Source organism: Phocoena sinus, chromosome 1 (genome assembly GCF_008692025.1).
Source record: "Phocoena sinus isolate mPhoSin1 chromosome 1, mPhoSin1.pri, whole genome shotgun sequence".
NCBI classification, from domain to species: Eukaryota; Metazoa; Chordata; class Mammalia; order Artiodactyla; family Phocoenidae; genus Phocoena; species Phocoena sinus.
In genome coordinates, this window is record NC_045763.1 from 42,483,150 (window position 1) to 42,497,323 (window position 14,174).

The 14,174-nt window shown below is 41.1% G+C and overlaps 1 protein-coding gene across 1 annotated transcript in view; it reads right to left on the reverse strand.

Moving 5' to 3' along the window:
• FAF1 (Fas associated factor 1) overlaps positions 1 to 14,174 on the reverse strand; it is a 492,565-nt gene that overhangs the window by 394,327 nt on the left and 84,064 nt on the right. Inside the window, exon 2 of the mRNA XM_032640813.1 lies at positions 1,972 to 2,040. Within this exon, the coding sequence (XP_032496704.1) occupies positions 1,972 to 2,040 (69 nt within the window). The remainder of the gene's footprint in view (positions 1 to 1,971; positions 2,041 to 14,174) is intronic.

Here is a 14,174-nt window from a genome sequence, read left to right on the forward strand (position 1 = left end):
GAGAGTCCGCCTGCCGATGCAGGGGACACGGGTTCGTGCCCCAGTCTGGGAAGATCCCACATGCCATGGAGCGGCTGGGCCCGTGAGCCATGGCCACCGAGCCTGCGCATCCGGAGCCTGTGCTCCGCAACGGGAGAGGCCACAACAGTGAGAGGCCCGCGTACCGCAAAAAAAAAAAAAAGAATGATATATGCCACATTTACTTGGATAGAAAGACATTCATGATAGGTTGTTAAGTGAAAAGGGCAGATTACAAAAGGACAGGAATAGAACAATCTAATTTGTATTTTTTAAATTTTAATCATATAATTAAGAGAAAACATTCTGAAATAATATACCCAAAAATGTTAAACAATAACTATCTCTAAGTGATGGAATTAAAGGTGATTACTATTTATTCTTTGTAAATTTATACATTTTCTCATTTTTCTATAATGAGTTATTACTTTTACAAGCTGTAAATAGTTTTTTTATATTTTGAATTTAAAAATTAATAGTGGTAAATCTACACAAAACAAATAGCTTATTAACAGTTGATTATGTAAATCCATGTATGGACTTGAATATACCTACAGGACTAATCTCAGCTCTATAATTATACACCTTGAGTTGTGACTTTCAAAAATTAGCACTTCTTCAAAATTCTAATTTAGACGTTTTTCGGATTTCAAAGGTATGGAGAGACCTCTGTGTCATCCTAACACAACCAATACTGTTCCTGTACTGTTGTACAATTTATTTTTAGTTTGCTTTGCAATTGTAAATAAATTACAGTTTTATCAATGTGCAGTGCTGTGCTGTGCTGGGCCTTGCCTTTTGAGTTACTGCCCACCCCCCCTTAAAAAAACTAAACCACTTCTATAATAAACTGCCTGAAGTTCATAAGGAAAGCCACAGCAGAATGCCACTTCCGGTACGCGGGCCTCTCACTGTTGTGCCCTCTCCTGTTGCGGAGCACAGGCTCCAGACCCACAGGCTCAGCGGCCATGGCTCACGGGCCCAGCCGCTCCACGGCATGTGGGATCTTCCGGACCGGGGCACGAACCCATGTCCCCTGCATTGGCAGGCGGACTCTCAACCACTGCGCCACCAGGGAAGCCCAGAATGCCACTTCTTTAACAGCTTTAGAAAGGAGTAATCATCAGTGAGACTCCCCACCCCCACCCCAAGAAATGAAGGAGAAACACCAAGTAGAGTTATGCAGACATTCAAACAAGTCTGATTTTTCTCTCCTTCCAATCTCCACCACAATACTACACGGGAAGACAAACCTTAATATACATTCAGAGAAGAGAAGTTTAAAAATAAATTACCTAAGATTTCATAATAATTTATTAATCTAATACTAAACTAAATAGGAACTTCATATTAAAAATACGACATTTAGATTTTAGTCTTTCAGATTAGAATTATAGACAGACTATGTATGGTATACTGAACTACCTATAAGGAATGTTAAAGACATTCAAGAATACATAGAATTTCATTACTTGTCATATAAAGAAAAAAGTACTTGAAATAAGTCATACAGCGAAAGACAAATACTGCATGATCTGACTTATATGAGTAATCTAAAAAGAAAACCAAATCATAAGAATCATAAGTTTACCAGAGTAAACTGGTAGTTGGCAGGTGTGGGTGGAGAATGAGTAAAGGTGGTCAAAAGGTACAAAACTTCCAGTTATAAGATGAATAAGTTCTGGGGATCCAATGTACAGCATAGTAACTATAGTTAAACAATACCTCATTATATACTTGAAAGTTGCTAAAAGAGTAATCTTAAAAGTTCCCACCAAAAAAAAAAAAAAAGAACTACGTGAGGTGATGAATGTGCTAACTAACCTTTCTGTGGCTATCAGTTTGCAATACATATGTATATCAAATCATCACGATGTACACCTTAAACTTACACAATCTTATATGTCAAGCACATCTCAATAAAGCTGAAAAAAGAAAAAAGAAAGTACTTACCACTAAGTCCCAATTATTTTGTTCAAGCAACGTAATAGCTTCATCAATGTTTTCAATGCCAGTACATGCCTAAAAACAAAGCAAGAATTTTAGATAGGATTTTGGGAGTGGAGAGGTTAATTAGTGTTAAAAAAAATAAACAGCGTAAGTGTAATTTAAGTTTGAATAGGTATATGAATAAAGCCAATACACTAAATGCCTAAAACTTCTAAGCATTTTACACAGACGGTTTGAAAATTGTTAATTACAATGTAAATTTACATTACACTGAAATAAAAGACAATAAAGTAATATAATATGTTTAAATGTTGAGCTCTGGAGCCCAGGATGATCTCTATATCTCTAACTGCCCAGAACAACTTTATTAAGAGCTTCTGATGGACAGCCATGTGTTAAAAATGAACTTCAATCCGTACTTTGTACTTTATACAAAAATTAACTCAAAATAATAACAGACGAAAACCCCGCTGCAGCCATTGCCACAACCACAATGCTGAAGTGCAAGAAGCAGAGTCAGCAGCAGCCCCCACTGCCAGAACAGGAAGACACTGGAGAGGGATGAAAGTCCCATCGGACCACCCAGCCTCCTGGGCCCTCCCACCATGACCAATGGAAACCCTGGTGACGCCAAATCAGCTCTTCACAGAGGTCCTCCAGGGTCAAGAGGACCAATGATTCTACCACTGCTGAGTCTCCCACCTCTTCCCTGGAGCAGAGGCCGAATTTGGGGAGGGCTGAGCTCCAAATCTGGCTCATATGGTCACAGTTGGTGGAGGGGCTAATGCTAAACTTCCTTTTCCTGGACCAGGCCATGGAGATCCCTCCAGGGAGGCTTACACAAAGAGCGGAGAAATCCTCAAAGCCTCAAGAGCTGGTCTCTTATCAAGAATACCTGCCCAGCGCTTCCCCGGTGGCACAGGTGTTAGGAGTCCACCTGCCGATGCAGGGGACATGGTTTCGTGCCCCGGTCCAGGAGGACCCCAAATGCCGCAGAGCGGCTGGGCCCATGGGCCATGGTCGCTGGGCCTGCACGTCCGGAGCCTGTGCTCTGCAGTGGGAAAGGCCGCGATGGTGAGAGGCCCGCATACCGCAAAAAAAAAAAAAAAAAAAAAATTATACCTGCCCATCCAAGGATGGACCCCAGGTTATGGAAGTCAGATTCAACCACCCTGTCTGCCGGCATTTTGCCAAAAAGGTCCACTGTCCATATGAGGACTGAGCTCTGTGCCTTCTACCACGCAGAGTCCATGGACCTCCTCTGTGAGACTGTGCCTTCCCATCCAGGCTTGAAGGAGCCTTCTGTGACCTAGTGGCCATATACTTCCCTGTGGCCCTGTGATGTCTACTGTGGGGATGTTCCAACTACCACCCTCAGTCAGTGACACCTATCCCCATGGCCACCTCCCCCATGTGGGGTCTAAAGTTGTGTTTCATCACTGGTGCACAGTGTGCACTCTTTCTTCTGATCCAGCCTCCAGAGCCTCATCTTCAGAACCCCATCTTTATTCCATTCAACTGCCTCCTGGATCCTCTTCCCCCTCGCCAATGGACGGCTGAACAAGAAACCTCTCTAGTGCTGTTTCTTGTTCATCTGTCCACCGAGCCCCCAGTGTTGCCCTTGATTCCTGAGAGCCGGAGAGCAGTTTCCTACCATTCCCTTCTTCTAGCTGCTTGCTTTAAGTCCATTATATGTCACAACCCCTACCCCCAATGTTGTCACTTGCTCTGTGAAACTCATCAGGTTGTCTGACCTGGGGTCAATTTTAAATGACTGGTACAGAGTTACTCCCTAAAAGGCTATACACTTCCTGTTTTGGGGTTTTGTAATTTGTGTGTCAATAGCATGATCACCACTGCTATGGTCTGTGGTCAGTGCACTTTGTGAAACTGTACGTCCCCTTGTAGCCTTTCTCAGTGTCCACAGCATTTTTGTGACTTCCAACAGTTGAGTACATTCTTCTGCCAAATTGAGTGAGGTCACTGGTACCCTCTAGACTTTCCCCAGCTCCCAACATGGGAGAATTATGAAACTTTCCACAAGACTGCCTCCCTGGCCCTCCCCATTCTTCTTCTAGTGTCAGTTTCTCTGGGTTTGACACAGGCCCAAGAGATGTCCTCTAAAGCCTCTGATGGGCCTACCCTATCTCCTCTGCAGCCCGTTTTACTTAGACTACATCACTCTGAGGCCACCAGCCCTTTTGTTTGAACTCTGTGTATCTCCACTTGGCCTACCTTTGGATAGAACCTGGGCAGTACTCTTGCCCACTTCCAACCTTCTTCTCCTACATCCCTGGCACTGGTTGTTTTCTATGAAAATGGCAGTGAACAGGTGCATACTTGAACTGGCCCTGAGGAAACAGGTCAGGAGTTGTGCGGGCAAGAGGGAGGGATGAGAGCCATTGGAGAAACGAGAATGAATTATTTTCTTAAATTGTTTTATATTAGTTACAAACGCAGTGGAAAATAAATACATACATACCTAAATAAATAAATAAATAACCTAAAGTAAAACTACAAAGCCTCTAGATCTGTGCTGTCAGATATGGTAGCTACTAGACAGATATGGCTAATGAGCCCTTGAAATGTGGCTCAACTGAGTTAACATGTGTTGCATTAAATACATACCAGTGTAGGCCTTAGTACAAAAATAAAAATGTAAAGTATCTCAATAATTTTTCTAGTGAATAAATGTTGAAACGATCATTTAAAATATATTAGTTTAAATACAACATAAATGTTTAAATTAATTTCACCTGTTTCTTTTACATTTTACGTGTCTTAATGTGGATACTAAAAAATTTTTAATTACATATATGACATTCAATTTCTAATGCCATTCTAGAAAAAAACATAGAAGGAAATCTTTGTGACATTTAGATTCAACAGCAAAAGTACAATCCAAAAAATTGATAAAGTGGACTTTATTAAGAACTACTACTCAGGGTTTCCCTGGTGCGCAGTGGTTGAGAGTCTGCCTGCCGATGAAGAGGACACGGGTTCATGCCCCAGTCCGGGAAGATCCCACATGCCGCGGAGCGCCTAGGCCCGTGAGCCATGGCCACTGGGCCTGCGCGTCCGGAGCCTGTGCTCCACAATGGGAGAGGCCACAACAGTGAGAGGCCCGCGTACTGAAAAAAAAAAAAGATACCGAAAAAAAAAGAACTACTACTCAGAAATTTCCTGGCAGTCCAGTGGTTAGGACTCCGCACTTTCACTGCCAAGGGTCCAGGTTCGATCCCTGGTCGGGAAACTAGGATCCCACAAGCTGCGTGGTGAGGCCAAAAAAGAATTAATAAAGAGAAGCTTTTAAAAAAAAGAACTACTGCTCTTCGAAAGACACTGTTAAGAGAATGAAAAGGCAAGCCACATGCTTGGGAGAAAATATCTGCAAAACACATGTAACAGAGGACTAATAACCAGAATATAAGAATTTTAAATTCTCAAAACTCAGTTTAGATAAATTGTAAGTAGCAAAAGATTTTAACAGAAACTTGACCAAAGACGATATACATATGAGAATAAGGACATGAAAAACACTCAACATCATTAGTCATTAGGGAAATGCAAAACAAACAGAGAGATACCATTTCCATATGTTAGAGTGACAAAAGCCCAAAATACAAACAATATCAAGTGATGGTAAGGATGCAGAAAAACTGGAACTCTCATATACTGTTGAGGAGGAAGCAAAACGATATAGCCACTCTGGAAAACAGTGCTAACAGATTAGCAGTTTCTTAGAAAGTTATGACACAGTAATCCCACTCCTAGGTACTTATCTAAAAGAAATAAAAACTTATGTTCACATGAAAATTATACATGAATGTTTTTAACAGCTTTATTTATAATGGCTGAAAACAGACCACACCCCAAATGGCCTTCAACTGTACATTCATACAATAGAAAACTAGTCAGCGACAAAAACGAACAAATTACTAACAACACAAAACAATGTGGATAAACCTCAAATGCTAAGTTAAAGCGAGACTCAAAAGGCTACACACTGTATGATTCCATTTATATGACATTCTAGAAAGGCAAAGTGAAAAGAACAGGAGACATATTAATGATTACTAGGGTTATCAGGTGGGAATAGGGGTTGACTACAAACACCAAGAGGGAATTTTGCAGGGTAAAGGAACAGTTTGAACCCTGAATAACATAAAAAAGCAACAAAAGGCAACCAAGTAAGACTTTTTTTTTTTTTTTTTAAATGAGTGATCTTTGGATAGCTTTCCTGTACAGGTTTGTAGTGGCTTTTTTTTTTTTTTTTTAAGAAGATGTTGAGGGTAGGAGTTTATTAATTAATTTATTTATTTTTGCTGTGTTGGGTCTTCGTTGCTGTGCGAGGGGTTTCTCTAGTTGTGGCAAGCGGGGGCCACTCTTCATCGCGGTGCGTGGGCCTCTCACTGTCGCAGCCTCTCTTGTTGCGGAGCACAGGCTCCAGACGCGCAGGCTCAGTAGTTGTGGCTCAGAGGCCCAGTTGCTCCTCGGCATGTGGGATCTTCCCAGACCAGGGCTCGAACCCATGTCCCCTGCATTAGCAGGCAGACTCTCAACCACTGTGCCACCAGGGAAGCCCCCAAGTAAGACATTTAAAAATGCAATCTTCATCTTAAGCTACATGAAAAGACAAGGATAAACCAAAGGCTCGAAAGTACTAATTAAAGCTACTGAGAACAGTTAAGGTAGGGGCAGAAGTTACACAGAAGGAAGCAGAAAGAAAAGCTACAGGGAGTGCAGAGCAAGCCTAACAGCAGCAATTATCAGAAAGCACAAGCAAAAGTACGCCTCCTTCAATGACATCACCATTTGTCTTCAAAAAAAACCAAAACACAGTGGAGGACATAGTTCCAAGAGCCCACCCCTCCATAGAAACATGAAAAAATTGAGCAAAAACTGTCAGAATCAAATTTGCCAAAACTCTGGAAAACAGCCAAAGCTATAGGTCAACCAAGCAAATGCTGAAACAAGAAAAGGGTGACTTATTGTAAAAACAGTATGAAAACCCTGAGGCATTTTTATTTCCCCTTCCTCACTCTTGGCTCAAGAGCAGTCTTGAATGCACTAGCCTACATTCCAATGGTTGGACCCTGGACCCTGGTTCTAGAGGTAGCCAAGAAGACTTTGTTCTCAAAGAATGTTTGTCTCTTGTGACCTACCAGGCTACCTGAAGGACTGACTGAAGGCACTCTCCTTTGTTTCATCGACTTGGATCTCACTTAAGACAGAAAAGTAGCTAGCAGGGGACAATTCTTCAAAACTACTTTAAGGCCGGGGCTTCCCTGTTGGCACAATGGTTAAGAATCTGCCTGTCAATGCACGGGACATGGGTTCCATCCCTGGTCTGAGAAGATGCCACATGCCACGGAGCAACTAAGCCCATGCCCCACAACTACTGAGCCTGGGTTATAGAGCCCGGAAGCCACAACCACTGAGCCCACACGCCACATCTACTGGAGCCTGAGCGCCCTACAGCCCACGTGTCTCAACTACTGAGCCCACGCGCTGCAACTACTGAAGCCTGTACACTCTAGGGCCTGCGTGCCACAACTACTGAACACACATGCCACAACTACTGAGCCCATGTGCTGCAACTACTGAAGTCCGTGTGCCTAGAGCCCATGCTCCGCAACAAAAGAAACCACTGCAATGAGAAGCCCATGCACCACGATGAAGAGTAGCCCCCACTCACCACAACTAGAGAAAGCCCAAACACAGCAACAAAGACCCAAAGCAGCCAAAAATAAATAAACTTAAAAAAAAAACTTTAAGGCAAATGAAAACTCCACTGCCACCTGGGACAAAATATTACAGTTGAGTCAAACAACAGAAATGTCCAAAACCTGGAGGAAAAGCTGCAAAGTGAGTTTCTTTGGGAAATTAGGGCACTGAAAAACATTTGGGCAATTTAGAAGGGCATGCATATGTCCAAGGCAGGACACTTACTCACAGAAAACTACTGGCTCATCTCTACGCTCAGCAAAAGCAGGAAGTGAAGGCTAACATAGAGTTTTAAACAGCCTAGCTGAGTGTTAGAGTGCCCCAACACAGAGCCAGTCTACAAGGGCTAGGAAAGGATTTTCTTCCTTCCTTTCTTTCTCTTTCTTATTTTCTTTTTTACTCTACGTGTTCAGGAAATCTCTCTCACAACACTAGCAGACCACAACTAAAGAAAAAGAGATTTCAGACACTGTTACATACTAAATGTTTATGTTCCCCCACTCCCCTCAAATTTATATGTTGAAGCCCTAAGGCCCAGCGTGATGATACATTGAGATGAGCCTTTGGGAGGTAATTAGGTTTAGATGAGGTCATAAAGGTGTGTAACAGCGAAGAGCCAATTTTGACTCCATGTTGTATCTGTTTCTTTGACTTTAACCTTTGCTTTTCATTGATTTTGTTATTATGATCATACATGATGGCCTGCCTCAGGGAACCCTGAGCCTCTGCCTGAATGTTAAACTAAAGTGCCTTTGTTCTGCTCAAAGGGAGACAATCTGACCCTGCCCACCTGTGAACAGCAGCAGAAAAGAAGAAATTAACACATCCCCTCCTATTCTGCAAGATAAATGGCCTTTTTACTTTACTTCCTCACCTCCTCTCCCTCTCTCCTTCTTCTATAAAAGAAACTGGCATCTAGACCCCAATAAGATGGTTATTTTGAGACATTATTCTGCCACCTTCTCAGTCTGTCGGCTTTCCGAATAAAGTTGCTATTCCTTGTCTCAACACCTCGTCTCCCAATTTACTGGCCTGTCATGTGGCGAGCAGAGTGAACTTGGACTCAGTGGAGCCCTCAGGATGGGATTAGTGCCCCTTATAAAAAGAGACAAAGAGAGGCTGCTCTTGCTCTCTCATCTCTTTCTCAATGCCATGTGAGAACAAAGAGATAAGTGGCCATCTGCAAGTCAGGAAGAGAGTTCTCACCAGAATCCAACCATGCTTGCACCCTGATCTCAGACTTCCAGCCTTCAGAACTGTGAACAAATAGATTTATGTTCTTTGGTATTTTGTTATGGTAGCCTGAGCAGATTAAGACAGAAACCACTCATGACGAAAAAAATTTACAAAAATAGTTTAGAAAAGTCACTAAACAAACAGAAAATAAAAACCCGTAGAGAGAACCAAAAACAAACCATGAGTAATGGAGAAGAATCTGATTTCCAGAGTTATCACACTGCAATATTTTAAATGTCCATTTTTCAAAACCAAATTGTGAGGCATTCAGGGAAACAAAATGTATGGTCCATTCAAAGGAGAAATTAGTAGAAATTGTCTGTGATGGAAGAACAGACAACAGACTTACTAGACAAAGACTTTCAATCACTATCTTAAATATGCTCAAAGAGCTCAAAGAAACCATGGAAAAAGAACTAATGAAAACCAGAAGGATGACATGTCAACAAATAGAGAATATCAATAAAGAGATAAAGATTTTACAAAACAACAGAAAAAATCTAGAACTGAATAGTACAATAACTGAAATGAAAAATTAGCTACAGGATTTAAGAGCAACTTTAGGCAGGCAGAAGAAAGATAAGAGAACTTGAGGATAGGTCAACTAAAATTATCCAGTCTCAGAAGCATGAAGGAAAATGAACAGAGCCTAAGAGATATATGGGACCCCACCAAGTGTACCAACATATGCATAACAGGGAGTCTCAGAAGGAGCAGAAAAAATATTTGAAGAAATAATAGCTGAAAACTTCCCAAATTTGATAAAAGACAAGAAACTACATATTCAAGAAGTTCAATAGGTTCCAAGAAGGATAAATACAGACACCCATACCAAAACACATTATGATAAGCTAACAAAAGCCAAAGAGAATCTTGAAAATAACAAAAGAAAAGTAGTTCATGTACAAGGAATCCTCAATAAGATTAAAAGCTAATTTCTCATAAGAAACTATAAAGGCCATAAGGCAGTGGGATAACATACTTTAAATGAAAAACAAAAACTGTGAACAACAAAAAAAAAACTGAAGGAGAAATAAAGACACTCCTAGATAAACAAAAGCTGAAGTAGTCTGTCACTACTAGACCTATGCTACAAGAAGTGCTAAATGAGAAATGAAAAGATACTAGACAGTCACTGGAAGCTACACAAAGAAATAAATAACACTGGTAAACGTAAGTACACAGGTAAATATATTGGGTGGGCCGAAAAGTGCCTTTGGTTTTTTAAGTAAAAATAAAAGACACATTTTTCATTTTCACCAAGAACTTTATTGAACAACATATTCATCCTTTTGTTCCACTACCTTCTGCCATTTTTCAGGTAACTCCATAATTCGATCTTCCCAAAACCTTTTATCTTTCTGAGCAAAGAACCATTCCAGGTACTTTTACAGTCTTCCAGGGGATTGAAATTTTTTGCATTAAGAGAATTTTGGAAAGACCGAAATAAATGGAAATCTGAAGGTGCAATGTCTTGTGAATATGGCGGATGAATCAGAACTTCCCAGCCAAGCTGTTACAGTTTTTGCCTGGTCATCAAAGAAACATGCAGTCTTGCATTATCTCGTTGGAAGATTAGGTGTTTTTTGTTGACTAATTCTGGATGCTTTTAATAGAGTGCCACTTTCAGTTGGTCTAATTGGGAGTAGTACTTGTTGGAATTAATCGTTTGGTTTTCCAGAAGCAGCTCATAATAGAGGACTCCCTTCCAATCCCACCATATTCACAGCATCACATTCTTTGGATGAAGACCAGCTTTTGATGTAGTTGGCAGTGGTTCATTTTGCTTGCCCCATGATCTGTTCCATTCCACATTGTTGTACAGTACCCACTTTTCATCGCCTGTCACAATTTGTTATAAAAACAGAACACTTTCATTACGTTTCAGTAGAGGATCACATGCACAAATATGGTCAAGAAGGATTTTTTCACTTAACTTATGTGGAACCCAAACATCAAAGTGATTCACACAACCAAGCTGGTGCAAATGATTTTCAGCATTTGACTTGGATATTTTGAGTATGTTGGCTATGTCCTGCATGGTATATATAACATTGATTGTTCTCAATTATTGTTTTCATTTGATTGTTATCAACTTCAACTAGTCTACCCAACCATGGAGCATCATCCAGCGAGAAATCTCCATCATGTAACTTCGCAAACCACTTTTTACATATTCGATCAGTTGCAGCACCTTCTCCATATACTGCATAAATCTTTTTGTGCATTTCAGTTGTGTTTTTACCTTTCCTGAAATAATAAAGCATAATATGCCGAAAATGTTGCTTTTTTCCCTCCATCTTCAATATTAAAATGGCTACACAAAAATTCACCAATTTTGAAGTCTTTTTTTAAATGCACACTGATATGACAGCTGTCACATACAATCTAACAAAATTGTTTCAAATGAAATTAAGCCAACTAAGTGCTACTAGAGCCATCTTACAGAACAAAAACTCACGAAACTTTTGGCCCATCCAATAAAAGCCAGTATTATTGGGGCTTCCCCGGTGGCGCAGTGGTTGAGAATCCGCCTGCCAATGCAGGGGACACGGGTTCGAGCCCTGGTCTGGGAAGATCCCACATACCACGGAGCAACTGGGCCCGTGAGCCACAACTACTGAGCCTGCGCGTCTGGAGCCTGTGCTCCGCAACAAGAGAGGCCACGATAGTGAGAGGCCCGCGCACCGCGATGAAGAGTGGCCCCCGCTCACCGCAACTAGAGAAAGCCCTCGCACAGAAACAAAGACCCAACACAGCCAAAAATAAATAAATAAATTTATAAAAAAAAAAAAAAGCCAGTATTATTGTGCTTTCGGTTTGTAACTCCTCCTTTTTTCTGTATGATTTAACAGAAAAATGCATAAAATAGTAATTACAAAATGATGTTAATGGGCATATAATGTATAAAGATGCAAGATGCGATTACAACATAAAGGAAAAAAAGAGAGGAGCATAGTTGTATACTCTTGAAGTTGGTATCAATTCAAATTAGATTGTTATAAATAGAAGGGGTTACTTGTAATTCGTAGAGCAACCACTAAAAAAACCCAAAAATTATACATAAAAAGAAATGAGAAAGGAATCAAAACAGTACAATACAAAAAAGTCAAACACAAATGGCGGAAATGAAGGAACTGAGCAGGGAAGAAAGATACAACACATAAAAAACAACCTTTTTGGGCTTCCCTGGTGGCACAGTGGTTAAGAGTCTGCCTGCAGATGGAGGGGACATGGGTTCGTGCCCTGGTCCGGGAAGATCCCATATGCCATGGAGTGGCTAGGCCCGTGAGCCATGGGAGCTGAGCCTGCGCGTCCAGAGCCTGTGCTCCGCAACAGGAGAGGCCAGAACAGTGAGAGGCCTGCTTACCGCAAAAAAAAAAAAAACCTTTTATGATGAAAACACTTAACTATGAATAAAAGGGAACTTCTTTAACATGATAAAACACATTTATGAAAAATCCAGAACATCATACTCAATCATGAAAGAATAAAAGCCTTTATTTACCGTATGATCAGGAACAAGATAAGAATGCCCACTTTTGCCACTTCTATGCAACATTATATTGGGAATTCTAGCCAGATCAATTAGGCAAGAAAAAGGAAATTAAAAACATAGAAACTGGAATAGAAGTAAAATATCCCTATTCCCAGATGACACGATCTTATACAAAATCCTAAGGAATTCACACACACACACACACACAAAACAAACAAAAACTATGAGAAATAATAATAAATTCAGCAAAGTTGCAGGATAAAAGATCAACACACAAAATTCAGTAATATTTCTATATACTAGCAAGGAACAATCTGAAAAGGATGTTAATAATTCTGGGGGTTCCCTGGTGGTGCAGTGGTTCAGAATCCGCCTACCAATGCAGGGAAGACAGTTTCGAGCCCTGGTCCGGGAAGATCCCACATGCCACGAAGCAACTAAGCCTGTGCTCCACAACTACTGAGCCTGCACTCTAGCCTGCAAGCCACATGTACTGAATCCCACATGCCTAGAGCCCATGCTCTGCAACAAGAGAAGCCACCACAATGAGATGCCCACACACTGCAACGAAGAGTAGCTCCTGCTCCATACAACTAGAGAAGGCCCGCATGCAGCAATGAAGACCCAACACAGCCAAAAAGAAAGAAAGAAAGAAAATAATTCTGTTTATGATATGGTACAAAAGAATAAAATATCAAGGAATAAATTTAACCAAGGAAGTGAAAGATTTGTACAGTGAAAACTTCAAAACGTGGCTGAAAGAAATTTTAAAAGAACTAAAATAAGTGAAAAGACATCAAATATTCACAAATTCTAAGACTTACTATCATTAAGAAAACACAGACTTCCCTGGTGATGCAGTGATTAAGAATCCACCTGCCAATGCAGGGGACACAGGTTTGATCTGTGGTCTGGGAAGATCCCACATGCCGCGGAGCAACTAAGCCCGTGCGCCACAACTACTGAGCCTGCGCTCTAGAGCCCGCAAGCCACAACAACTGAGCCCGCGTGCCACAACTACTGAAGCCCGTGTGCCTAGGCTCTATGCTACGCAACAAGAGAAGCCACTGCAGTGAGAAGCCCACGCACCACAACGAAGAGTAGCCCCCGCTTGCTGCAACTAGAGAAAGCCCGCATGCAGCAACAAAGATCAAACGCAGCCATAAATAAATAAATAAATAAAGTTTTAAAAAAGAGAGAGAGAACAATACTACCCAAAGTAATCTACAGATTCAATGCAATCCCTATCAAAATTCTAACAGCATTTTTTGTAGAAATGGAAAAAGCTGACCCTCAAATTCATATAGAACTGCAAGGGATCCATAATAGTGAAAACAATCTTTGAAAAAAATATCAAAGTTGAAATACGGAGGGCTTCCCTGGTGGCACACTGGTTAAGAATCTGCCTGCCAATGCAGGGGACAAGGGTTCAAGCCCTGTTCCAGGAAGATCTCACATGCCGCGGAGCAACAAAGCCTATGCACCACAACTACTGAAGTCCACGTGCCTAGAGCCTGTGCTTCGCAACAACAGAAGCCCCTGCAATGAGAAGCCCGCGCACTGCAATGAAGAGTAGCCCCCACTCACTGCAACTAGAGAAAACCCGTGTTCAGCAAAGAAGACCCAATGCAGCCCAAAATAAAATTAATTAATTAAAAGAAAAAAAAGTTGAAAGACTCACCCTTCCTGATTTCAAAATGTACTACAAAGCTACAGTAATCCAAACAGTGTAAAAACAATGTAC